We start from the raw sequence: 26,471 nt of genomic DNA on the forward strand, positions 1-26,471 counted from the left end.
ATGACACACGCCTTTAATCCCAGTACTTTGGAGGCAGAGGCAGGTGATGTCTGTGAGTTCGAGGCCAGTCTGGTCTATAGAGAAAGTTTCAGGACAGCCGTGTCTACACACAGAGACACCCTGTCTCAAAAGCCCAAAACAAACAAAAAGACCAGAGTTTGAAGATGCATTTTTTCTGTTCCAAACCTGGAACTCTGCTAAATCACCAACTGAACGCATAGATCTGGTTATTATTTGTTAGACTTGCCAGTGGCCTGCATTCATAACTTGCTTGACACTTGGTATCACCTTTACATCACCACCAGTGCATTTTTATTATAATGAAACAAAGCTTGTTTTATCTGAGACATTTATTTCATATGGCACATACTTACAGAAAGTATTTCGGCACATGACATTTGTAGAGAAAAACATCAGAAGGTCATCTTTTAGGATGATTGCCTTTTGCTGTCTACATGTAAGAAGCAGTATCTAAAAATAGATTTTAAAGCTAAGGCCCCTGCCCTAATACATAACAAAGGTAGCAAAGGACCAAGAATCAGAACATAAAATTACCTCCTTTTGGGAATCCAGGATTGGTGGCCAAAGGAACACTGGCCTATTTTAAACCATTTGTGACTCAACACTGAAGCTTGGTGGTGTTAGGACAAGGAATGTGTTTGCTACTTTTATGGACTCACATCACCTTTGTGTGCACATGTGCAAATGCACACATGTGTATGTCCATGTGCCTGGCACCAGAACGGAAGAATAGCACTGCTCTTGTCTTCACTTGTTGCAAGCGCCCACAAAAGGCAAGCATGCTTTGTTTCTATGTCCCAAGCCTGAGTGTATACTGAAGGACAGGCCTGGGAAGCAAGTCAGAAAAGGCTCTAAGTACACACTATTTGAAGGAATTAATCGTACTCTGTGAGACAACAGCCAAGTACTGTCGCAACAAAATAGAGCTCGTTTTGTGCATAAATCCTGCTAGGTACTTCAAGATGAAACACTGATGAGAGAGAGCATGGTTCCAAACAAGATTTTCTGGTTCTGGCATTTGGAGGTACCAGCACTGGACAGGGATGAGAGCTGTTTAAAAAGTGTACATATGAGGGCTTGGGGATTTAGCTCAGTGGTAGAGCGCTTGCCTAGCAAGCGCAGGCCCTGGGTTCAGTCCTCAGCTCTGGAAAAAAAAAGTGTACCTATGTATAGGCAATAATGCTGTGCTGCTCCGCAACCTTTGCTGTCTATTAGGCACACTGGGACAGAACTGTAGTGAACACTCTGAGTTCCTCACACGGTCTGGTATGCTCTGTGAGAGCAGACTATGTTTCTAGTTGTTGGAGTAGTGGCACCATTAACCAGAATCAACTCTGTTAGGGTTTCAAAGAGATCCTGGAATAGAGACACTCCTTTAATAGGATTTTTTGAGGGACTGAAATTGATTATTTAACGAAAACATCCTTGAGGAATCCCTTGACATACACCCATTGATAGAAAGCCCAAGAAAGAGACAATAGAGAGTTTTGTCAAGGAAAACAGAAATCTCTTTACTTAAAACTCTTACTAGAGAACAAGGTGACCATTGCATGGGATTTTTTGTTTTCCTGTTTTTTGATGGTATATTCCTTTGCCAGTTTCAAGTATGGAGAAGACAATTTTGAGTCTTGGCCTTGGGAGTTTTAATGCGGAAGATGATCAATCCCCTAGGCTCCATGGGGTTTATATATCTAGCCAGGGGAGAAAAGAAAAGATTAGTAGAGTAGGTGCTTATGGTGTCAAGGTAACTCACCCCAGTTTCCCTTTGGGCTGACTCCCTCTGAACATTCTGACACCCTGCTGCTCTTCTCTAAATGTCCCCATCAACACCAGAAGAGCCCATACTGCTTTTGGCAAGGAGAGCTGTTTTTTGGGTGTGTGTGTGTGTGTGTGTGTGTGTGTGTGTGTGTGTGCGCGCATACATGCCCATATGCATGCTTATGTCCCAGTGTGGAGGCCAGGGTTAGCTGTCCAGTGTCTTCTATTGGTTCTTTGGCTTTTTTTTTTAAAAAAATAAATACAGGGCCTCACTGAATCTGGAACTGACTCAGCTTACATTGGCTGGCCAGCAAACCTCAAAGGCTCCTCCTGTCTGCCTCCTCAGTGCTGAGATTACACCTGTCTTTTTTTTTTACATGGTTGCTGGGGATCAAACTCAAGTCCTAAAGGTTGCCCCCACAACTATCTTCTCAGCCCTGATAACTTTTTTTTTTTTTTTTGGTTTTTTGAGACAGGGTTTCTCTGTGTAGCTTTGAAGCCTGTCCTGGAACTCGCTTGGTAAACCAGGCTGGCCTCGAACTCACAGAGATCTGCCTGGCTCTGCCTCCCAAGTGCTGGGATTAAAGGCGTGCGCCACCACCGCCCGGATTTTGAAAACTTATATTTTCTATGTGGCAGGAGATGCAGGGTGCAGAAATTATTATCGCTATCTATTCTCTCCAATATAACTTAATGGAAGATTCTTCTAGATCATTCCTGCAGACTCACCACTGTCTTCTTCCTCTCCTCCAAATGCCATCCTGGAATAGCCATAGGAAAAGGAATTTTCGAGATCAGTTGTTCCTCCAGCTAGGTTAAGGTGCGACAAAACCTTCGTCAAAGGAGCAGAAACAGATTTGCCTCTCTTCTTACTGTCCAAAGGTGCCTGAGGAGCTTGGTGAGCTGTCATAGAATCCTTTGAATTGTGTTTGCTGCTACCAGCAGTGGTCTTTGTGACAGGTGATTCGGTCATGTGACTAAAGTCTATAATTTTGTCACAAACCCACTCCTGATTGGTGGTGACACTTAGAGCAGATCGGATGGTGGGATTGGCTTCCCTTGTTTTTCTGGTTCTCACTGTTCGGGTAGGTGGTTTTTTGGTAGGCATCCTGGAATGAAGTATTGTAGTTAGAATCCTGGCTATTCCAAAACCATGAAAGAAGCTTTATCATTTAACCTCTGAGAAGTGCCTTGGATATAATAAACAAACTTTCCACATCCTAAAATGAAAAGGCTGGAAGGGACCATGTAGGTCACAGAACACACTGGCATTCAAATTGTATCTTAGACAGTGCTAAGGTACCCTGAAAATACCAGGGCACATGAGCAGCTGAGCATGCCCAAACCCAGGAACTGTGTGTGTGTGTGTGTGTGTGTGTGTGTGTGTGTGTGTGTGTGTGTGTGTGTGAGAGAGAGAGAGAGAGAGAGAGAGAGAGAGAGAGAGAGAATACGCATGCACGCTGAGGCTGCCAAAGGAAGATACTTGATGCTCTGCTCTATCACTTTCTACCTGAACCTGGAGCTAAAATGGCAGCTTGCAAGCCCTAGAGATCCTCCTGTCTCTAGCCCCCAATCCCATCACTGGGGTTATAGGTAGGCATGTGGCCACACCTGGCTTTTTTTGTGTGATGCTGGGATTTGAACTCTAGTCCTCATGCTTGAGCAACAAGTGCTCTTGCCTACTGAGCCATCTCTGCAGATCCCCGCTGCCGTTCTGAAAGTCAGTTAAGGACACCGATGGTAAGAAGCAGCTCGAGGGCCGGGCGGTGGTGGCGCACGCCTTTAATCCCAGCACTCGGGAGGCAGAGCCAGGCGGATCTCTGTGAGTTCGAGGCCAGCCTGGTCTACAGAGCGAGTTCCAGGAAAGGCACAAAACTACAGAGAAACCCTGTCTCGAAACACCAAAAAAAAAAAAAAAAAAAAAAAAAAAGAAGCAGCTCGAGAACTGGTGCAGGAGTTGAACGCGGTGCCCCTTTTCGACCAGAACCAGAACTTAGCCCCTTGGCAACCACTGCAGCGGGCCTCAGAGCTTTAGAATGTTTTAGACTATCATCTGGGCAGTGTTGCTTTTCAACAAACAATTCCTACTCCCCGACTTAACCTCTTTGCCCAGATGTGAAATGAGAATATGATTATCAATCTCTAAGTAACAGTGAAAATGAGAAGAGATAGTATTGTCACATCTTTGAATATCGAGTATCCACTCAATAAATGAAAGCCCATTCATTTACCATGCAAACACAAGTAATTTGGTGTCACATGAATCTGGGTTTGAATTTGGCAAATAAAGCCTAAAGCCTGTATGTGCCTCAGTTTGTTTGTCTGTAGAAGGTGGAGGTGCCAGACAGTGGTGGTGCACCCCAGCACTCGGGAGGCAGAGGCAGGCGGATCTCTGTGAGTTGGAGGCCAGCCTGGTCTACAGAGCAGGTTCCATGACAGGCTATACAGAGAAACCCTGCCCTGAAAAACCAAAAAGATGAGGGTGATGATCCTGACCCAGCAAGACTGCTGCGAGCACTATTTTGTTTGCATTAAGCAGGGTGCTTGACATGAAGTTTGGTATATGCCAACTAAGTCTTCAAGCAGTAATAAATATTGTCAGGATTCTAAGAATATCATTCATACTTCTCCCACTTATTTGGATAAATAAGGTGCTAAGTGACTCACTTAATGCCCCTTGCTTGAGTCGTAGAGTCCTTTGGGTCGTTTTGTTTGGCAGCTTTCGTGTTCCCATTAAAATGTATTTTCTTCTCCATATCAACCTTACCCGATCCCGCTTGCAAAAACACTAGCTTTTGGGGCCTTCTTTTGGCATTTTTGTGGTACTTTTTGTGCTTGGTTAATGTTTTCATTCCTGGAGGGGGAGAAGGGAATTAAAGCTGGAACTTCAACAACCAAGACAAGAGAAATCAAACCTCCGATCCTGCTGTGCTAGGATGGGTGTGTGTGTGTGTGTGTGTGTGTGTGTGTGTGTGTGCGCGCGCGCGTGTGTCTGTCCCTGCCTAAGGCAAGAAGGGCCAGGCAGGCAAGGCTCTGGGGCCCAGTCAAGCCTGAGCAGCCTCCATGTGACAGGCCAGCTGAGGGGCTGTCCAGCATGTGCACTAATTTCCCTGACTCTTAATTCACTGGTGGTGATGGGGAACGTTTCTGTAAGGAATCTCTTTGCTAGTAAAGGCTGACGGGTCAAAGCTCAGAATTATTCCTTGATTCCCTTGCCCTCAATCTGCCTTTGAGTCTGGTTTTTCTTCCAATGTTCTTACTGCCTTCAGCTCTCTTGACTCAAAGGCAGACCGAGGCTCTAGTCACTGTGTCCTGACTGCATTTTCACGACACTGCTTAAGCCCAATCGTCATTTTGGTAGTACCACTGTTTGCTTCTGTGTCTAACCATGAGGACCAAGCAAACCTGGTGGGAACATCTCAAGGGAGTCCTCATCACTTTCTGTTTCGCCTTCATCATCAGCTTCATCCTCTTCGGACAGGCAATTACCAGATATTTCTGAAGCCTGTGGTTAGCAGAGAAAGTCATGTTTTAGAATTTCAAAGAAGTAAGAAAAGACTAGACCAATGGCTAATTTTTGGCATTTTGAATAAAGGGTAAAAAAAAATCAGTCTCTTTAACTGGTCTTATGATGGGCAGGTGGCCTTAATTCTGTCATTCAGCTGGGCGACACTCGAGGATAAACTTTCCTTGAACAAGAGTGCAGGCAGAACCAACGGCCCTCAATTCACATTCATCCGCTATCAAAAGCTATTGGGATCCAGACTCTCGATAGCCTTCACCCAGAGTTCCACAAGAGAGGCTACCAGTGGCAGATTAATCTGAGGGGTTCACTAATAAATCTACACACACGAAACTATTCCATACACTTTATTCTTCTGAGTCAGTTCTCTCTCCACAGCTTCTATTCTGCTCTCATGCCTAGCTCCTTTCTTGCCAGATTCCTTTCTACATCTTTCTGTTGTTCCCTCTAAATGCTATCTTGATTCCTTCAACTCAGTTCTGCCCCATCTTGGTCTTTCTCATCTCGTTCTTACCCACCTAGTTCTTCCCCATCAGGCTCTTCCTCATCTCCCATCTTGTCCTCCTAGTTCTCCATCCAATTCTGCAACCTAGTCCCCCAAGTCTCTGAGGTTTATAGTCATATACCCATGTGATAGCAATGCTCTGGCTAAGGCAAGGTCACCAGGCTTGAATTCTCATGGGGCATAAAGGCAGAGAAGAGTTTTCCTCAGGCAGTGACTGTCAGGGTTTTACAGCCCTGGCTCGAAGCAATCCTCTGCTCAGAATGCTACTGAAGCCAGAGTGGGAAGAGTCAGCAAAGAGCAAGATGAACTCGGGAGCAGCTGCTGATGTAAAAGGTCTTGGGCCAATGAGTTGATGAGCTTTGAGGCGGTGACTCAAATGACTTCAGAAATGACATTTCTATCAGATACTTCTCCTGCTCCTTGATGGTGGGGATAACTATGACTAGTAAAAAGAGCAGTTTGTAAATGAATGTTAACTGGCTCAGAATGTAGAGAAAAAACAAGCCTTGAGTGCATGTGCTGTATTCAGAAGCCATGTTAGGAGAAGCAAATAGAAAACAGATGCAAAAAAAGCAGTCACTAGAAAGAGGGAAGGTCTAAGTTCATTTGCTGAAATGAAGAATTCGGGTTCACCAAAAGATATTAAAAGACAGGAACACACACCTCCAAAGGACTCCTACTTAGAGCAGGTAAAAACTCCCGTAAGTCAGTAAGGAAAGGCAGGTGACAACATAGGCATGTGATGGGAAAAACATGTCACCAAAGTGACGCCCAAGTGTTCAGTAAGTGCATAAAAAGTGCTTACATTACCAGAAGATGTTGATAAATTCAACATTAACACCAGCAGCTTCTCCCCAGCAGAAAACGACAATAAGACAAGGCACAGACTGGGAGAGGAGAGAGCTACAAATATAACAACAACAACGAAAGTAGGATCTAGAACCTTCAAGGAACTATCTAGAACACTAGGAAAAAGACAAACCAACCCCACCATTTTAGGCAAGAAGACCTAAGCAAGCATTCACGCAAGAGAATGTGAAAGCAAACTAGAGACAGAAAATCAAGCTCTGGGCTTTTAAGGACCAGGAAAACACAAATGGGACACCATACTTCATTACCACCAGACTGGTAAAAATGAAGAGATGCCAAGCGCAGGAAGCAAGAGGAATTCATACACACTCTGGTAGGAGTGGAGACTACCTTTGAGGCATTCACATCTGTCTTCCTTGTCCGCTTCATTATTTCTTCAACCCTCTATTCAAAGGGAAATAAAAATGAAAATGTAAAAGAGATTTTAAAAAATAGTGGCCCTGAAGCAGGTGATTACCCCATTTTATAGCAAGCAATGCCTGTAATTGTCCCCAAACCACAGACTTAACAAAAGTCTTGGGGCAGCAGCTGGGTTCCTCTTTTGTCCCTGATTTCAGCCATAAAATGCTGTGAATGGCAGTAATTGTTCTTCTATACAACACAAACACCCAAATGGCAATTCCGTGTTCCCATTTTCAAACAGACTAAACATATTATTGCAAAGCAATTAGAACTCTTAGACCATGGCGAGGCAAACATTAATGAAAACAATGCGCTTCAATGATGCTATGGTTCTAAGAGATCTTGTCCCTAAACCAACAGAAGACTGAGGAACGATGTTCTCTAGGGAGGGATAAGAATTCTATCCACTGCATAAGGTGAGGAGAGCTGTGGTTTGCTGGCTACCTCAGAGTGACAGAGACCTGGCAGTAGCCCAGCCTCAGCAGGGACTTCTACACGAACCACATGGAGTTGCATAAAATGAGGCCCTTACCTTACAAACACCGGCCTTTCTAACAGGCCTCCACTGCCCCCCACCCCCTTATGTAGTGCCATCTCCCAACCAGTCTAGAAGAAACTCTAACTTCCACTAACCTCTGTCAGCCTGGAGTCATCCTGCTAAAGGGAACGTTGGTCCTACAGGTTCGCTATATTGAGACATTGCTATAATGCCATCCATGAGGTACAAATACCACCAATAAGAGGGTAGCTTCCTATATAGAAGTCAGCACCTTTGGATGAGCAACCACAGTGGGCAGACAGCTGGGAATTAACACATACCTGATTGAGGATTTTCAGAAAAATGTTGCTAACTTGCACCCAGCTTTAACACAAAGCACATGCAACAGAGAATTACCTTTTTCCTTTCTAATCTTTCTTGCAAATTTTGTAGCATAATCTTTTCCTGTTCCTTCTTTCTTGTTTCAGCAATGTCTTGAGATTTCATCATGGTGTTGTTCCCTTTCTAGGAAAATTTGTGCCAAAATATCATTAATTTCAAAATATCTGGATGACAAGAAAGTTTTTAGCTGAAAAAAATTAAATTAAATTAAATAGTTGCAAGCCTGGTAGCCATTTATTATCCATTTTCAAAGCCTTGTTAAAAAGCACAGATTGAGGCTAATGTCTGAAATGCTTCAGACATCAAGGTTACACTTCTGAACATGTGCCTACCTTACTTTAAGTCAGTGGTTCTCAGCCTTCCTAATGCTGGGGTCCTTTACTATAGTTCCTCGTGTTGTGGCAACCTCCAACCATAAAATTATTTCCATTGCTACTTCATAACTGTAATTTTGCTAGTTGTGAATTATAATGTAAATATCTGTGTTTTCTGATGGTCTTAGGCAACCCCTGTGAAAGGATCCTTCGACTCCCAAATAGGTCATGACTCCCAGGTTGAGAACCACTGCTTTTAAAAGCATGTGTTTTTGAGTTATTAACACAGCAAGGAGTCAACTTTCTTACATTTCTTAAAAGCTATGGAAAAACTTGTAAAGGTTCCCTGCCAAGGAATACAAGTATACACAATCATTTAAGGAGATTACATGTAACCAGTTCTGATGAATGACATCCTAAAACTGGGAATATAGATTGGGCGATGGCAACGTGGGTTTTGGAGACTGCAATGTGAAAGTGCAGCCCCCCGAGAATGCTGTCTGCGCAGTGGCCTAGCCGGCTACTTGGCATCGCAACTGCACTTTCTAAGCAGGTTCTCTGGTACAGCAGCAGCGACAAGGTTACAAACCTGTAGCTGTCCTTTCTGCTCTTCCGGTGGCTCGAAATGTCTCATTGCCAGATCTTTTGCTTGCTGCTCATCTTTGCGAGGTGAAAATTCTGCTGGAACTTCATCCGCTCTCTCTGCCAGACCTTGCGATTTTTTAGCAACACTGAGAGTATTTAAATAACTTTAGTATTTTTCTTAGCTGCTAGCATATATAGTTTGCAGGAGTATGGAAGCATTTATGGTGAAATTGCTTGAGTATAGTAATACAATACATTTATGGAAGATTTACTATATTTTCTGGGCCTCTTACTATCCGAGTTATATGTCACCCTTTTTAAATGAGGCCTTCGGGCGTACCAAAGGATTTCTAACAATGACTACTTTACATACGTGCACATATGCGAGAGAGGAATGGTTGACCTTTAATTACGTTAGGTCTTATTTAAATGTGAACGCACCCAAGCTCATGCAATCTGGAGGAGGGTCTAACGGTGTGCCAGTATTTAGTGCTTTCAAATGCTAATTAGCTCTGTTTGCAGAAGACAAGGAATAATAATTTCCAAGTTATAAATCTCTTGCTGTTCAAAGTATCTCCTTCCTCTTTTTTCCAAGCAACTGTACTTTAAACACTACTTGGAAATAAAGTCAGTACTATAGTATCCCTTGTCCACAGTGGACAGGGGTTTACAAGACACAACACAAACTGGGTCTCAAGATGAAGTTACGAGAACATTTCAAGTTCAAGTCAACATAGCTGGACTTGAAATGTGTTGTCAGGGACAACCTTCTAGGACTAATTCATTGGCTAAATGGGACCCTGGTGACATAGAGATGAATCTCATTGTCTCTCTGTGTCTGTCTGCCCCCATCCATGTCCCTCTGCCTTTCCAGTGAAGGCAAACAGAAATATCATGCAGTCGTCTGGGTGCTGCTACTGAAATGGAATCCTGGAAATGACCTTGGTTTCTTTCTTTCTACATTGGCCTAGCACACCTTAATGGTGCTGAATGTACGGAGACTGAAAAGGATGTGGGGAGATATTATCACTCTGCTCAGCCAGTTATAACACCTTTCTAAGTGTTTTCTACTTTCTTTTTTAAATTAATACTTAATTTTTTTTATGTATATGGTGTTCTATCTGCATGTACACCTGTGTGCCAGAAGAGGACATCAGATTCCATTATAGATGGCTGTGAGCCACCATGTGGTTGCTGGGAATTGAACTCAGGACCTCTGGAAGAGCTGTCAATGCTCTTAACCACTGAGCCATCTCTCCAGCCCCGTGTTTTCTACTTTCTTCCTTTTTCTTTCCTTTCTTTCTTTTGTTCTTTTTTTTTTTTTTGATGGGGAGGGTTAAGACAGGGTTTTTCTGTGTAACAGCCCTGGCACTGTTAACACAGTGCTGTGCAACTGTCCTCGATCTCGCTCTGTAGACCAGGCTGGCCTCGAACTCAGAGAACTGCCTGCCTCTGCCTCCCGAGTGCTGGGATTAAAGGCGTGCGCCACTGCCGCCCAGCTTTTCTTCCTTTCTTTCCTTGACTACAAAGCAATGATTGACTTCTCACCAGAGAAAAAGTTAATTGCTGTTTTGAAACTTAGAATTTAAGGACAAAATTTCAAAGTGTGGACTCCCACCGAAGTTTAAGGCTAGAAAGGACGATTCTGTGATCACCTTTGCTTTGTCTCTTTCACTCCTCCACTCTCCTTGTTGCCTTGTTGTTCAAAAGCAGCATGGTGCATCTCTACGGAAACATTCATGGCCGATTCACTGCTTGGCATACTTCTATTGCCAAATTCTAGTTTAAAGAAACATGTGAACAGTTGGTTAGGGAACCTATTTCTTCTCAACCCCTCGAAGAAATAAATGAGACTCCCCCAAACATTAAAAAAAAATGAGCACAGACATGCTAATTAGGGAAATTGTTCAAAACGCCATCTCCTCCCTAGCAAAAGAATTAGCATGTTGTCTCTTTCAAACAAGTGCATGTTCAAATACTCAAAATGCAACGATGTGTTTCTACTTCAGCTTACCTATTTAGAGAGGTAAATCAAGGACTCTATGAGGAAAGATTCAAATATGCTGAAGCCAAACTTATGCCTGATCAAATGAAGAGTAAAAATCTTAAATACTCAACCAATCAAATATCTGATATACGTGTGGAATTTGTGTATCATTTTTATTGCCATTTACCTGAACTCTGACAACTCTATATACAAGTGGTTATCATACAGTGGTAGCTATAAGTAACAAAAGAAGCCAAGACTATCATTAAAATAAGGTATATTTTACATCTATCTATCTATCTATCTATCTATCTATCTATCTATCTATCTATCTATCTGTCTCTGTCTTTGTTTCTCTCTCTCTCTCTCTCTCTCTCTCTCTCTCATGTGTGTGTGCGTGTGTGTGTGTGTGTGTGTGTGTGTGTGTGTGTGTGTGTGTGTGTACATATATATACATTCTCACTATTTACTGTCCTGGAACTCACTCTGTAGACCAGGCCAGCCTTGAACTCACAGAGTTTTGCTTCTGCCTCCCAAGTGCTGGGATTAAAGGCATGCACCACCATGCCTGTCTCAATATGGAGGCATATTATAATATTAAGTTTATATAACTATTGTTGTTTTAGATAAATTATGTAGAAATGAAAATATCTAGACACTAAGAACGACTCATAATAAAAAGATCATTTGATATAGAGAATTCATTGGAATTTCTTATAAAAGCTGAATTTCCAGTACATTTGAGACCAAGTAGCATTGACATGTGTAAAAATGCATGTTACAGGCAAAGGAACAGTGTGAGCATGCATACAGCACAAATCAGGACATGCCACATGCCATATATGTATATGGAAACTGGTCTGTATCTGATGAAAACTTATTTAACCACATGTATGTAAACTCTTGAAGAACAAGCTAATATCCGAGCTGGAATGGCCCACAAGGATCATAGACCAACCCTCTCATCCAACTTATGCTTCTAACAATGGTTCTAAAAATGAAATTTCCAAACAGAGGGGTGAGTAAGCAGAGAAGTATTCCACTGGACCACTGCTTGGTTAATTATCTTTATCTAAAAGGAAGACCGCTCCCCAAAGTCCTGTTACTTACAGAATAAAATTGTGATGATCCTCAAGTACTTCAAGATTTTCTGTGTTGCTAAAATTAATTTCTTAGGGAAAGAATTTACCTGTGTTGATCATACACTTTTGGACGATTTCTTTTTTCTTTGTTATCATACTTAATGCATTTGGCACATACAGGATATTCTGAACTGGGGTTACTTTATACAATAGAGAAGTCTTCGCTGATAGTCTTGATGAGACTGGTAGAGGAGATGGAGGTCGGATCTTTTGATTCTGCCTGCTGAGAAAAAGTAACAATTGTGTGCTGATTACTTTTCAGTATATAATTATAAGAAATGCAATGCATTGATACTATAAGGTAATTATAAACTAGAAATTTTTGTAACGAAGAAATAAAGCTACTTCACTTTTCCCATTTGCCATTGCTTACCTTGCATTCTATATTATTTCATTTAGGAAACACTGATATGACATTCGTTCCAGTAAAATGCCTTTCAGAAATAACTGCAAATAGGTTACTTACACAGCCTTCATGGGAGAAGGTGGGCGCCACCCAAGTGCAGGGGATGATGGCCATCTGTAACATGGTATATGGGATGGTAGTTGTTTCTTGGTGGTAAGGTTTATGTTTCTTTTGCCAACTTCTGGGTTCTGAATATACCAATTCAATAAGATAAAAAAAATTAATAGCAATTATTATACTATACCTATCTTTTCATAAGAAAATATTCTGAATAAAACAGTCATAGTCCCTGAAACCTCTAATTTTCTTTTAATTCATGAAAATTAGGTATTTTTTCTAGGCTATGAAGTTACACAATGTAAGTATATCACAGAAATAGTTTTAAAATCTTCTACTTCAAAATCTAATTCCATTTCTAGATCTCACTGGATGGTCCAGAATACTCCTGAAAAACCTTTTTTCCTCCAAGTATTTCACATTAACTGCTTTACCAATTTCTAGAGTCTCTCCTTTGAGCCTTGGGAGGTGTTTTCATGTCATGAGAGGCATTTCTCCACTTGCCTGAGGTGAAACTTCCATCATCACCTCAAGGAGTGCTCCCACACTCACCGTGCCTAGGCCGTGCTCCCACACTCACCTTGGGTGGTGATGCTTCAACATTCATCCTAGGCCGTGCTTCCATACTTGTCTCAAGGTTTAATTCCCCGCTGTTCTTAGGAGATGTTTCTAGATTTCCTTCTGAGGCCACAGCACTTACTGAGTCCGTACTTAATTCTGGTGAGGTATCTACGCTTGCCTCAGGTGAGGCATCCATGCTGACAACTGGAGATATTTCCACACTCACAAAGGAGGATGATCCCGTACTCAGGACAGGGGATGAATCCTCACTCACGACGGGGGATGGTTCAACACTTGAGGAAGCATCCACATCCACTGTGGGTAATTCTTCACCATTTGATTCTGGGTGCCTTGTTGAGTTCACATCGGTGAGTACTTCGTTATTCACCTTGGGGGAAACGTCCAGCTTAACTTCAGAGATGTCCTCCATGTTCTGGAATGCTATTTCCAAATTAGCCTTAGATGGTCCTTCCAAGTTTGCCTGAGAGGGTACTTTCATGTTCATCTTGGGTAGAGTTTCTGCATTCACCTTTGCTAGTCTTTCCACATCTTCCTTGAGAGGTGTTTCTACTTTCTTTGTGGGTGTTATTTCTAATTTTGCTGGAACTGGCATTTTCACTGATGATTTACAGAACATTGTGGAAGACTTTAGCTCATCACTGGTAAACATTGGTACAGTCACATAGCGGAAAACGTATTTGGTCATTCCTATAAGTGAATGAGAAAAGAGTAAAATTCCATATAAAGGTAGTAATCTGACTAGCTAAAAACACTCCATGTGCACAGTATGAGAACAGAAGGGCTGTTTAATAGGAAGTACAGGAATTTCACACACTGTAGGAACTGCTCAGTGAAATGTACCATTAACAGAGCAGAACCATCAGAAATTTAGTATTTCAGAAGCAACATCAACAACAGAGGTCCTGTAATCACAGTGCTTCACTACAAATGAAAATAAACTGGCCCTGTAAAACAGATACTTGCAGCAAAACATTGTATTTCAAAATATCAACCACATTTTTAAATGATTTATTTATTTTTATTGTATGTGTATGAGTGTTTGCCTGCTTGCCTGGTGCCCTCAGAGGCCAGAAGAGGAAGTTGGATCCACTAGAACTGGATTTGCAGACAGTTGTGAGCTGCCATGTGGATGCTGGGAACATAACCCGGGGCCTCTGGAAGAGCAGCAAGTGTTCTTAACTGTTGAGCCAGGCCTAGAGAGCTCAGTTACCATTATAGTGATTATACAAAATACTCCATACTTGATTGTTTTATAACAGAATTAACAGGCCAGGTGGTGGTGGCTCACGCCTTTAATCCCAGCACTTGGGAGGCAGAACTAGGCCGATCTCTGTGAGTTTGAGGCCAGCCTGGTCTACAGAGCGAGATCCAGGACAGGCACCAAAACACCACAGAGAACCCTGTCTGGAAAAACAAAAAAACAAACAAAAAAGAAAAAAAAGAATTAACAAAGAATATTTTCTTATTCATTCTAAAAACTGCATTAAAACCAGACAAGAGTGCAGATGAAAACATTCGTTTTGAGGTTTCACATACAAATAAATGGAAGAGTGATCACTAATAATAAAACTGTCTTATGACTGTACTAAACTGTCAGAGATATTTAAAGATAAAGGCCACCGCATAACACAATAATTCCAAGGAAGGAAGCAATGCAGGATATATCAGAACTCCTCCATGTATAGTGGAACTCACACATACAGAAAAAGATGGCTCCTTACAAATTCATTTTTTCAGGGATTCGCACAGATAAAGACCTCTGACAGACATAATGGCCATGTCCACTGACAAAAATTCACTGCCAAATGATACCATTGAACAAAATGCTCTTGTTAAAGGTAATTTTTTGCCCGGACGGTGGTGGTGCACTCCTTTAATCCCAGTACTCGGGAGGCAGAGGCAGGCGGATCTCTGTGAGTTCGAGGCCAGCCTGGGCTGCATAGCAAGTTCCAGGACAGGCTCCAAAGCTACACAGAGAAACCCTGTCTCAGAAAAAAAAAGTGATCTTTTGGTCAATATTTTGCTCCAATAATCCTTTATATGTATAAAGATCACTAGCAGAAATTGCATTTCTTCCCAAAGGATTTAACCTGAATCAGTTAAGGAAAGTCTTCTGTAGTAGATCATTATGTATACTGGTTAGTTTTTATTGTCAACTTGACACAAACTGGAGACACCTTGGAAGATGGACCTTCAGTTGAATAACTGACTCCATCAGATTGGCCTCTGAGCACGTCTGTGGGGCATTTTCTTGATTGCTGATTGATATATTGTCTGATCTCCATAAGAAATGTATCTGAGAGCTAGGCGGTGGTGGCGCACGCCTTTAATCCCAGCACTCGAGAGGCAGAGGCAGGCGGATCTCTATGAGTTCAAGGCCAGCCTGGTCTACACAGAGAAACCCTGTTTCGAAAAACCAAAAAGAAATGTATGTGAGCAAGGTTGGGGGATTGAGCCCAGAAACAGTATTCCTTTGTGGTTTGTGCTCCAAGCTCTAGCCTGAGTTCCTGCCTTGGCTTCCCTCAGTGATGGGATACAAACTATAAGTCAAACAACCCTTTCTTCCCTAGGATGCTTTTGCTTAGTGTCTTAGCATAGCAACAAAGAAGCAAACTAACACAATATGAAACAATACAAGAGGAACATGGAAGGGAAATTGTAGACCGAGAAAAGCTGTCAGAAAGAAATCACTTTAAAGCTGGGTGGTGGTGGTGTACTCGGGAGGCAGAGGCAGGCAGATCTCTGTGACTGCCAGGACAGCCAGGACTACACAGAAACCCAGTCTCAAAAAAAAAAAAAGGGGCGGGGGAGAGAAATCACTTTAAGACTTTACGGCTAGGTATAACAGCTGATGCCTGGAACGTCAGTTCTCAAAAGGCTGAGACAGTAGGATTGCTATAAGGTTAAGGCCTTTCTGGAATACGCCAGGACTACAATGTGAGATCTATAAAATAAGAGGCATTGGGGAGGCAGGGGCGGGGGGGGGGGGGACGGGATGGGACGGGACGGGACTTTGAGATGGCTCAGTGGGTAAAGACACTTGACACTAAGCCTAAAGACTTGAGTTCAGTCCCTGGAACCCACATGGTAAAGTCGACTCCCACAAATTGTCCTCTGACCTTCACACAAACATTGTAGCTTGTGTGCACATGTATATGTACAGATATACAATCAATCAATAAATATAAAAATAAAAACTTACTTTAAAGAAATATTTCAATAATAATTATGATTTTTGTGTAAAATCAGTAGTAAGAACAGAAAAGTTGGGGGCTGGAGAGATGGCCCAGAGGTTAAGAGCACTGGCTGCTCTTCCAGAGGTTCTGAGTTCAATTCTCAGCAACTACATGGTGGCTCATGACCCTCTGTAGTGAGATCTGATGCCCCCTTCTGGTGTGCAGGTGCACATGCAGATAGAGCACTTATATACAAGAAATAAATAAATAAAACTTAAAAAAGAAAGAAAGAAAAGAACAGAAAGGCGGTCTAGAGAGATGGCTCTGCAGTTTAAGAGCACTGACTGACTGCTCTTTTCAGAGGACCCGGGTTCAATTCCCAGCACCCACATGGCAGTTAACAACTGTCTGTAACTCTAAGATCTGACATCCTCACACAGGCAAAACACCAGTGCACATAAAATAAAAATAAATTTTAAAAAGGCAACAGATTAAAGCTTTGCTTAAAATAGGGCCAATCTTTATAATTTCCAAATGAAAATTCATAATGTTTGAAATGAATCAAAAAAGTAGTCCTTCAGTACAAATCCAATTATAATAAAATTAATTTATTTCTTCAGCTTTACTCTAGACTCTATCATATGCCAGGAATTATGTACCTTATGGAAAGATAAAATTTTTTTCTTACCATAGTACATTCTTTTAGTTCAAGAAGGGATAGTTTGGCTTGCAGTTTCTTTAATGACTTTTTAAGTTTCTTTCGAGACTAGAGGATAATTGCATCATTTCCTCCTTTCCTTTCTTCCCTCCAAACCTTCCCATGTCCCCCCTCCCTTCCTCACTCTTTCAGATCCATGACCTCTCTTTTCATTAGTTGTTGGTTCATGCACATAAACCTATGTTCCTAAATATAATCTGCTCAGTTTGTATAATGATACTCATATGTCTGTTTTCTTGAATGACTTCTTAAGCAACATAAAACTGAGCTAAACACATTTCTTTCCAGCAGTACTTGAGATCTATACTTTACTCACCAGGCGTGTTGTCCATGTGTTCCATAGCAACATTGGGATGTAATTGGTTGTCTTTTCTATTCAGAGAGGAACTTCGTTTATTCTCTGTTTTTCCTAAACATCAAATGCAAAGGAATGTTACTTTCCTAGAGACTAAGATTTCAAGAGTGACTCACTCATTTTATTAAAGTTTAAAATTCTTTTCAACTCTTGCTTGTAAGAATTTATTTAATTTCAAATATTATGTAGTTTACAACCCCAAACTTAAAAAATTTACTCATTATTATAGTTGAGGTGAAAATAAAGTAACTTAGAAAATTATGACGATCATTAGCCAGGCGGTGGTGGCACACGCCTTTAATCCCAGCACTCAGGAGGCAGGAGGATCTCTGTGAGTTCGAAGCCAGCTGGTCTACAGAGTGAGTTCCAGGAAAGCTAGGGCTATTACATGGAGGAACCCTGTCTCAAAAACTAAACAAAACGAAAATGATAAAAATTAATAGGGAAAATGCCCACTATTGACACCACCCATCTTCCTAAATTATGAATATGTAATCTTTAATTTTAGACACAATCCACAGTGGTTTCTAAGTATAATGGACAATTTAATTATAACTATTTTTTTTTCCCCGAGACAGGGTTTCTCTGTGTAGCTTTGCGCCTTTCCTGGAACTCACTTGGTAGCCCAGGCTGGCCTTGAACTCAGAGATCAGCCTGGTTCTGCCTCCCAGTACTGGGATTAAAGGCATGCACCACCACCGCCCGGCAATTGTAACTATTTTTAAACCAAAACCATTTATATTTGCTATAGATGTCACAAGGTAACAAAACTGTTTATAAGAGAAAACAATTGGCTTTGTGTAAGTACTTCTCATTTTATCTGAAATATTCTAGCTCAGGATACTGAGGGGTAGCCATTTAAACAAGAATTCCTTTTCTTTAAGACTTGTAAAATAAAGTACACATTAACACTATTGTGCCACATTAACACATGAAAGTTCCTTGAATTGATAATGTGATGAGCATTGCTCCAGAGTTGTAAGCCAATCAGTCATGTGACTAAGTCATGTACTCTTTTCATTGACATACTTCAAGAAATAATAATCAGCCCCTGCCTTGCTAGTGATGGACTTATGAGTGCATACTAAGAGACTTGGATTATTTTTAAGTGGGTTCTGGAGAGCAAAGTCGGTTCTTACAGTTTGCAAGGCTGACTGACCTATTTCTCCAGCCTTGGCCTGAGTTCATTACCAAAATGAGCAAACAACAAACAAACAAACAAACAAAAACCAACAAGGACTGGCTAAGCTGACTTTGTATTTGTCATTTTGGTGTTGATTGTAAATTTAGGACATAAGGAGTAGAACATGTTGCAGATACAGCCATCTACCAATAACTGACAGTTAAAAATGGACATTAATGAACTTAAATTTAACAACTATTGCCAGGTGGTGGTGGCGCACGCCTTTAATCCCAGCACTCGGGAGAGAGAGGCAGGCGGATCTCTGAGTTGGAGGCCAGCCTGGTCTACTGGACAGTCAGGGCTACACAGAGAAACCCTGCCTGGAAACCCCGCCTCCCCCAAATGAACAACTAACTATATCACTTACCAGATTTTTCAATGTTGGTCGCACCGCCCTCCCACGACCACCTTTTCTGTCGTTGGTCAACACGATTGCATCGCTCCATTGTACGAGACACAACAGCCTTGAATTTTTCCTGTTTAAAAAAAATGCCAGACCGTTTTATGTGGCTATTATATTACCACTAATTATTGTTTCTAAAACTAATCCCATCACTGCATTTCTTTTTCAAGTAGGTGAAAGTCTAAAAGAATTGGAGACAAGTTTTAATTTCAGCAACGAATACCAGTGCTATCCCTGAATTATTAGTTTTTTATTTTGTGGATGCTACATTAAGAAATTGGCCATGCTTCCCTTTTCGTTTTTATCATTAGGAAACTCAGAGCCAGGCTTCTGCAGCCAATGTACAAAGACCGAGTGGTGTACTTTTAGGCATGTTAATCATACCCATACTTCACTGTTTGACCACCTCGACTTTCACTTCCGCTGGCTGCCCTTAGTCATGTATTTTACCACATAATATAGTTTATTTTGTAGTTACCTTTTTTGGTATATGGAAAGAAACAGGAAAAGGTGACATGCCTATGTCAAATCTATGCCAAAGTTATTTATCTATGATGCTCATATCTATAAGAGTTTAAATCCTGGTGCTCAGTAAGAATTTTTTTAAGGCAAGTAGTGTGTTTATCTTGACCTGAGCTGCCACCTGAACTGGTCAGGATAAGAGCCACACAAATCACATGCCACATTGTGGTAGATTAAGCACAAGTTTGGGAATGAGTTCTTTGCTTGGAGATTTTTCATTCCTGTACTATAATATACTATGGACTGTGTTCCAGCCAGCAAATCAACTTTAGGGCCAGAGGTTTCCTATTATTTCCCAGCAGCAACTGTTACAGAAGAACATCTTTACAGTGCCTGCCCTGTCCCTCTTAGGTCAAAGAGAAATGTGTTAGCCTCCTTACAATGAATGTCCATGTACCAGGCTGTGGCCAGGCCTCACCCCACCAGCTCTTTGGAGTGGATGCCCTTTGCCTTTTCTCCTGCCATGTCTCTGGTTCCCTTTCTGTCTACACGGATATTTGCTTCTGTTCCGTTCTGTGTTTTCTCTCTCAACTTTCTCTTTTACTAAGATGGACTGTCTCTGTCCACCAGGAACCCTCGCTCACTTGGTATTGTTCCTATTTTATCTTTGTTGATTCTCAAAACTGTTTTTAATGATTCCTACTCTCTCAGGGAGTCACAAGATTAGGTAAGTTGGAGAAATCAGCCTGCCAGATGGGACCTGTGAGAGAGGTGGGGTGGTAGGTTTGGGGTCTTTATGCAGCTGGAAGAGAACAGTTTTGAGCTAACCCCAAGCCAAGGTACGCTGTGAATTGCATTCTAAAGGCCAACAGAGTTCAGTTTCTGGACCTCCACATCTCTTCTTTCCTCCCTGAAATTACTGTTGAAGCCCTTCGACTGAGGGTAAGGAAAACGGGGAAAAAAAATAGGAAAAACTGAGGCTGTTCCCTTGCTCTCTCCAGGGCCAGTAAATGCAGACAAGGCTAAGCAGGAGTTCAGCTGCACACAATGGCCACTGAACGGGCAGACTCGGACGTTGCCTACTTTGTCTTCCGCCTGCTTCTGTTTTCTTTTTTCTTCTGCAGATACTCGGCGGCGTTCGTCCTTTTCCTTCTGTTCTCTCAGTTTGCGGTGTCTTTCTTCCAATTGTTTTTCATACTGTACCTTAGCCTTTTGTTCTTTCTCAAGCAGTTGTTTCTCCTTGTTGGCTGAAATAGTCCAGGTACATTTTCGTGGTGTTAAAGCCAAGAAAAGTTTTCAACATTAAGCACAAAGAAGGAAAAATGTCACTCTATCTCATTATCATTCTTAGACAACATAGCCTGGTCCAGTAAATAACATGGACAGTTCGTGTGTGTAAATATATATATATGGCCACTAAAGAACCACTTTTCACAAGGTGTTCACTGTACTATGAAGAACTGGCATTTCTAAGACAGATGACTCTTGGCCTATCCAAACTAAAATTCTAAAGCAGGAAGAAATGTTTTCTTCCATGCGGTATTTTGCTAGTTGGAGCTAAGATCAAACTATATCAGAAAAACATAAATTAAAGAACACACGGGCTGAATCTCTATTTTGCTTCATTCTACTCTGAAACTTCTTTCCAAGTCCTCATCTCTCCGGATGCTATTAAAGAAATGAGTGCTACAGGAATAGACTCAGAAGTCGACCCAAGCTGGAAGGGCATGCTTTACTAGATTCAGGTTTTCCCTGACTACAACCAGAGGATCTTATCTGTGCAATTATAAAATATTCTCCCTAACATTACCACTGCCACGAAGATCATTTATAGCATTCCATTTGCATAAATTTGAGCGTTTATTCTGTGAGTTGATTTAGATCAAAGAAATACATATAGTTACAAAGCATGCTCCCAAGTTGTAGGAAGTCTTCATTTATACCAAGTCCCATTTTCACTGAAATCCCATCCTGCTTGTTTCCACCACTGTTGAAGGAAATTCCAGACCTCAGTTTTCAGATAACTGAAGCTACTCCTTCAAAAATTAAATAATCTGGTCACAGGTTCTTCATGGGCCTTTGGATTGGTAAATGGACTTAATTTCATATAATATTTTACATAAAATTACAATATATCATATAAACAGATTAAGCAAAGTGATTAAAACCAAGTCAGAAATATATAACATATACATAAAGGGAAATGTCTAACATACATACCCTCTTGCTGACGTTTCCTCTCTTCTCTGCGTTCTTTGGCTAATTGCTGTTTGATATCATTTTTAAGGACAGAACCATCTAAAACTACACAAAAAATAATTACCCATTAGTATTATATTAATTCTATGTATTTATTATTTATGTTTTCTGATACAAAGTTTCTCTATGTAACAGTCCTATAGATCAGGCTGGCCTCGAACTCACAGATATATGCCCCCCTCTGCCTCCCAAGTGCTGGGATTAAAGGTGTGTGCCACCACCTGACTTATGATATCAAATTTGAAAGCTACAGCACTGATATATTGAGACATTATTGAAAGCATACCAGGTGTACATGACGATCTCTTAGTAGTAACTGCAGAAGAATTAATACCACGTTTACGTCGCCGTTCTTCGGCTAGCTCTTGAGCCATGGCAGCTAGAACACAGAGAAATAAGGAAAAGGCATTAGGTATTAATGGTTAGTACAAGGACAGCAACCCACAACCATTTGTCATTGATAGTAAAAGGTCAGATCATTTCTGTGAAGTAAAAACATTACTGCTTAATGGGTTAAGTACTTATGATGTTCAACAACACTTTAATAAAAGATTGGGCCGGGAGGTGGTGGCGCACGCCTTTAATCCCAGCACTCGGGAGGCAGAGGCAGGCAGATGAATCTCTGAGTTCGAGTCCAGCCTGGTCTACAGAGCAAGATCTAGGACAGGCACCAAGCTACACAGAGAAACCCTGTCTCAAAAAACCATAAATAATTAAATAATAAAAAATAAAAGACTGGAAAGTGTGTGGTATTTGTGGCCATGAAGACAGTTCCAGTTGTGGATGGCAGGGAAGCACAAGAGCAGGTAGATGAGGAAGAAGGTCAGTGATGACCAGCTGTTTAAAAGATGTCAGACAAAATGCTACACCATTTTTTTAAGAGTTTGCAAGAAATTAAGGGGAAAACGTTTTGTCAAAATAAATTAAGAATTTGGGCTGGAGAGGTGACTCCGTGGTTCTGAGCACTCACTGCTCTAGCAGAGGACTCAGGTTCAGTTTTCAGCACGTATTTGGCATCTGACTTGTCTTAAACTCACAGTTCCAGGGGCCCTGATGCCCTCTTCTGGCCTTTACAGGCACTGCATGCCAATAGTGTATTTACATACACTAGGCAAAACATTCACACACAAAATCAAAATCTTTTAAAAATTAAGAATGTATAGACTCAAATATAGAAGCAATGCACTAACAATTAGATACTCAGGGGTTGAGTCAAATATTATAAGACATTTATAAATTCCCCACATCAGGTACTTTCTAGGCTATTTGTGTACTAGTTACCCAAGTGGCTTTCAAAACAAGACTGAACCTACCTTATGGGAGTGGGACTCAAGCACTTGGAACTGTTTACAAAGTAGCCCTTTTCCTTCTTCCTTCCTTCCTTCCTTCCTTCCTTGCTTCCTTCCTTCCTTCCTGTGGTGGTTGAGATTGAACTCCGGGCCTCTAATATGCTAAGCAATGCACCCTTCCCCCATGAAGCCACACCTGCATGCCCCCTAAGGCTCTATTCTAATGCACTGTGAAGATGCGAGGACCGCCAATGTTAAGGTTTAAAACATGTAAGGCAAATACATATAAATTATACCAGATACACGTGCCTTCTGTCAACATGCAGACAAGTGGTCAGTAAACATCAGTAAGGTGATATGTAAATTGAGGGAAAGAAAGAAAAAATATAATGTACATTAGACAGATTCTAGAGGATTCCTGAACCTTGCATTCCATGGATGATTGCATCTAAAATTCCCCACAATCCTGGACAAGGGCCTGGATGGAGAACATTGAAAATTGTTTTTTGGGTTTTTTGCTTGTTTGTTTGTTTGTTTTTCCTGACTCTTCAAGGCAGGGTTTCTGTGTTCCTGTGTATAGCCTTGGTTGTCCTGGAACTTGCTCTGTAGATCAGGCTGGCCTTGAATTCGCAGAGATGCGCCTGCCTCTACCCGCCAAATTCTGGGATTGAAGGCGTCCACCACCACTGCCAGGCTTAGTTTTTACCTTTGTGCAAAAGCACAGCAAATATGCTCCAGGTCATACCTCAAGTTTGGTTATTAACTATTAAGAGATTCATAACAGTTCAAAATAGACAGCTCAAATAATTAAGGTGCTAGAGGGATTGCCCCAGTGCTCACAGAACGAATGGTTTCTGATGTTGGCTGCATTGGAGAAAAGCGACCTGGGACTCATTTTAAGAAGTAACCTTGAAAATGACCCTGAGATTGCTACCATAGGATCATAATTTCAAAAAAGAAAAAGGATTTGTTTGTAAGCCCTAGAGACCTAACAGCTCAGATAAACTATAACCTAGTTAAACTTAAAGATTAGATTCTTCTCTGCTTTACTTATAATTCAACTGCTATTATTTTTGTGAACACATTATTTCTGAGTAGCATACTAGCACAAATTCTTTTTAATCTGTTCTCTAAAGAAGAAAACGTTTTTAAAACTTTCTTTGGTCTGCAACAATTGATTCCAGAAGAAATGGCTACTAAATGCTTACAGATAAAGGCTGGTGAGAAGCTGCTGTAATCTTCATGCCCAGCAGCTACAATGGTTAAGAGTACATTTCCTCCAGAGAGCTGGGAGGCAGAGCCAGGTGGATCACTGTGAGTTCGAGGCCAGCCTGGGCTACAGAGTGAGTTCCAGGAAAGGCGCAAAGCTACACAGAGAAACCCTGTCTCGAAAAAAAAAAAAACAAGAAACAAACCAAAAAAAAAAAAAAAAAAAGAAAAGAAAAGAAAAGGAAAAAAAAGAGCACATTTCCAAGCAGACTGTCCCATTCTAAATATTAACACAAATACCAGGCTGTCCAATACAGCACACAGTCAAGCTGTGGAAGCTGCCCAGGATTTCTGAGTCTGGGATTCTGGCTGCTAGACTAACTTTAAGGTTTCTCCAGCTCTAAGACGCTGATAATCTGGCTCTCAGCCTCAGTACCTTTGCCTGCATTTTTTTTTTATAGGACCCTGTCTTTGAGTAAGCTGTACTCAACTGAGAAACCATGTGTGGATTTAAACAAACAAGAAGGGAAAAGTGACAAGTTAGTTACAAAGTTTATATGCTCATCTGGTTGAACAGTTTTAATTTAAAACAATTGTGTAGAAAATATGAAATGTGTTCTGATAAAAATAAGTGTAGTTCTTCAGTATATAGTATTAGCCTACTACAATGCGTAGAAAACCCATTAAGTGCATGTATGTTCATCTAATGTGTGTTAATACATACATAAATACATTTATAAAATGTATGTATGTAAATGGCAATGTGCACCCCACAGAGGTTGTTTAGGACACCCTTTTAATTCATGCAGTCAAGATTCCAGCAGGTGATGAAATTGACCTTTTAGCAAAAACATTTCACTTGACTTTACTCCTTTACTCCTACAGAAAATGCTGGGCAGTTCAACTGGTGCGCTATGCAAATCCAACATGTGGTGTTTTCAACCTAATGTACAAGAGGCAGCTAGGATGTAAACAACGGATCAGGATTAAATCCCCCCTCTTTTGCATGGCTTAAAGCTTTTTCAGTTTGAAGTGCTGTAAATGCAAACAACTGCCTCATAATTTTAGCTATTTTCTAACATTTAATAAACAAATAATGTTAGGGGGCATCAGACCACAGCTCCTTCAATATATTGGAATACATGCTAGCTAATTTCCATTACTTTAAACTAATACCAGGAAGCTATAAATGTCAATAAACAATATAGCAATTGATTGCAAACTCTCGAGTCTACAATAAACTAGAGGCTCAAGGAATATTATTTTGCCCTTATGGAATGGTAAAAGCGTACTTGCTTCTGACACTTTTTGGAGAGTTGATTCAAAGTGTTCTTCAGTAACATGGTCTTCGAATCTTAGCCAATCTAAATTAATTTTTTAATTACAATTTAAAACTCCCTAAGGATTTCAATACCAATAAAAATCATTTTATTCACAGGCATATCTGAGGAAACTAGACTGTTAGCAAGCCGAAAGCAACCAGCAAGAAATACTACCTCCTCACACAATTTCCTGAATTAAGCAGGTGCGGCCAAAATTGGTAAGAGTAACACACCCCGCCAGTTTTTTATTTCTCCCCTACACGGGAAAAGTTTTGATTATAGGACCTGTTGAAGAGAAAGCATTGCTAGGTGTAGATTCGCATTCTGTTCAGCCTAGGGACAGTCACGTGCTATTGCAGGGCAACTTTGCAGAGAATCAAGTCCCTTCCCAACTTCCTAAGCCCTAAGTCCCAGTTCCCTCCTCCCTTGACCTTGACATGGAAAGTACCAACATCCTGGGATACTGGGAAACCCCAAACTTCCTGATCCTGGCAGGGCCACCCCGACTGCAGCTATGCCCAGCACGCACCAGCGCCCACACATCCCTGCGTGTTCCTGCAATTGCGCGGGTGTCACTGGTCTCTGATGGCAGGCAGGGCTGAAGCCCGGGTTCGATGGCACCCGTCACGCAGGAGCCTTTGGGCCGTTGACAGCACTGACCAACCGTTTCTCTCCTATGTCCCGGGCCTCCGGTCTTTCTTGTACCATCCCAGGGTGTTCAGGGAGATGAGGGGACCACAGACCAGATAGGACGAGGGAACTGCCCACAGAAAAGTTGCCCAGCCACGCCACTCTGCTGGTCCCTGGGGCTACAGTAACCGCACTGCCCCACGAGGGCCCCTATCCCCCTGAGGGGTTCCCAGCCCACTCACCCAAGCGTTCGCGTAGACTCCTCAAAGATGTGTTGCCACTGATACCCGCAAAAGCGTGGTCGGCCATCTTCAGAGCGGAGTTGAGAACCACTGGTGGTTCTTGGGCGGCAAGGCGCAGGCGCCGCCTCTGCCTCTGCCGGGGCCCTCGCTGGGACCCCGGGGGGCGGGGCGGGGCGGGGCTCGGGGAGTCC

General features: G+C 41.7%; 1 protein-coding gene across 2 annotated transcripts; it reads right to left on the reverse strand.

The window, feature by feature from the left end:
* Positions 1–324: 324 nt before the first annotated feature.
* Positions 325–26,471, reverse strand: Map7d3 (MAP7 domain containing 3). Of its 2 annotated transcripts, none has more exons than XM_052739821.1 (17): positions 26,281–26,471; positions 21,875–21,967; positions 21,550–21,633; positions 20,413–20,576; positions 18,832–18,940; positions 17,243–17,335; positions 13,031–13,719; positions 12,454–12,581; positions 12,035–12,207; positions 10,514–10,637; positions 8,863–9,004; positions 7,975–8,082; positions 7,008–7,061; positions 5,185–5,284; positions 4,447–4,633; positions 2,509–2,888; positions 325–1,712 (listed from the first exon to the last, which is right to left on the reverse strand). In XM_052739821.1, exons 1-17 carry the CDS (start codon positions 26,345–26,347, stop codon positions 1,705–1,707), a joined length of 2,703 nt encoding a protein of 900 aa, XP_052595781.1. In that variant the 5' UTR covers positions 26,348–26,471; the 3' UTR covers positions 325–1,704. The 2 variants fall into 2 exon arrangements, with proteins under 2 accessions (XP_052595781.1, XP_052595777.1); XM_052739817.1 differs by having other exon boundaries at positions 326–1,712; positions 12,035–12,210; positions 26,281–26,470.

Source organism: Peromyscus californicus, unplaced genomic scaffold (genome assembly GCF_007827085.1).
Source record: "Peromyscus californicus insignis strain IS unplaced genomic scaffold, ASM782708v3 Scaffold_10__1_contigs__length_136768540, whole genome shotgun sequence".
Taxonomy (NCBI): domain Eukaryota; kingdom Metazoa; phylum Chordata; class Mammalia; order Rodentia; family Cricetidae; genus Peromyscus; species Peromyscus californicus.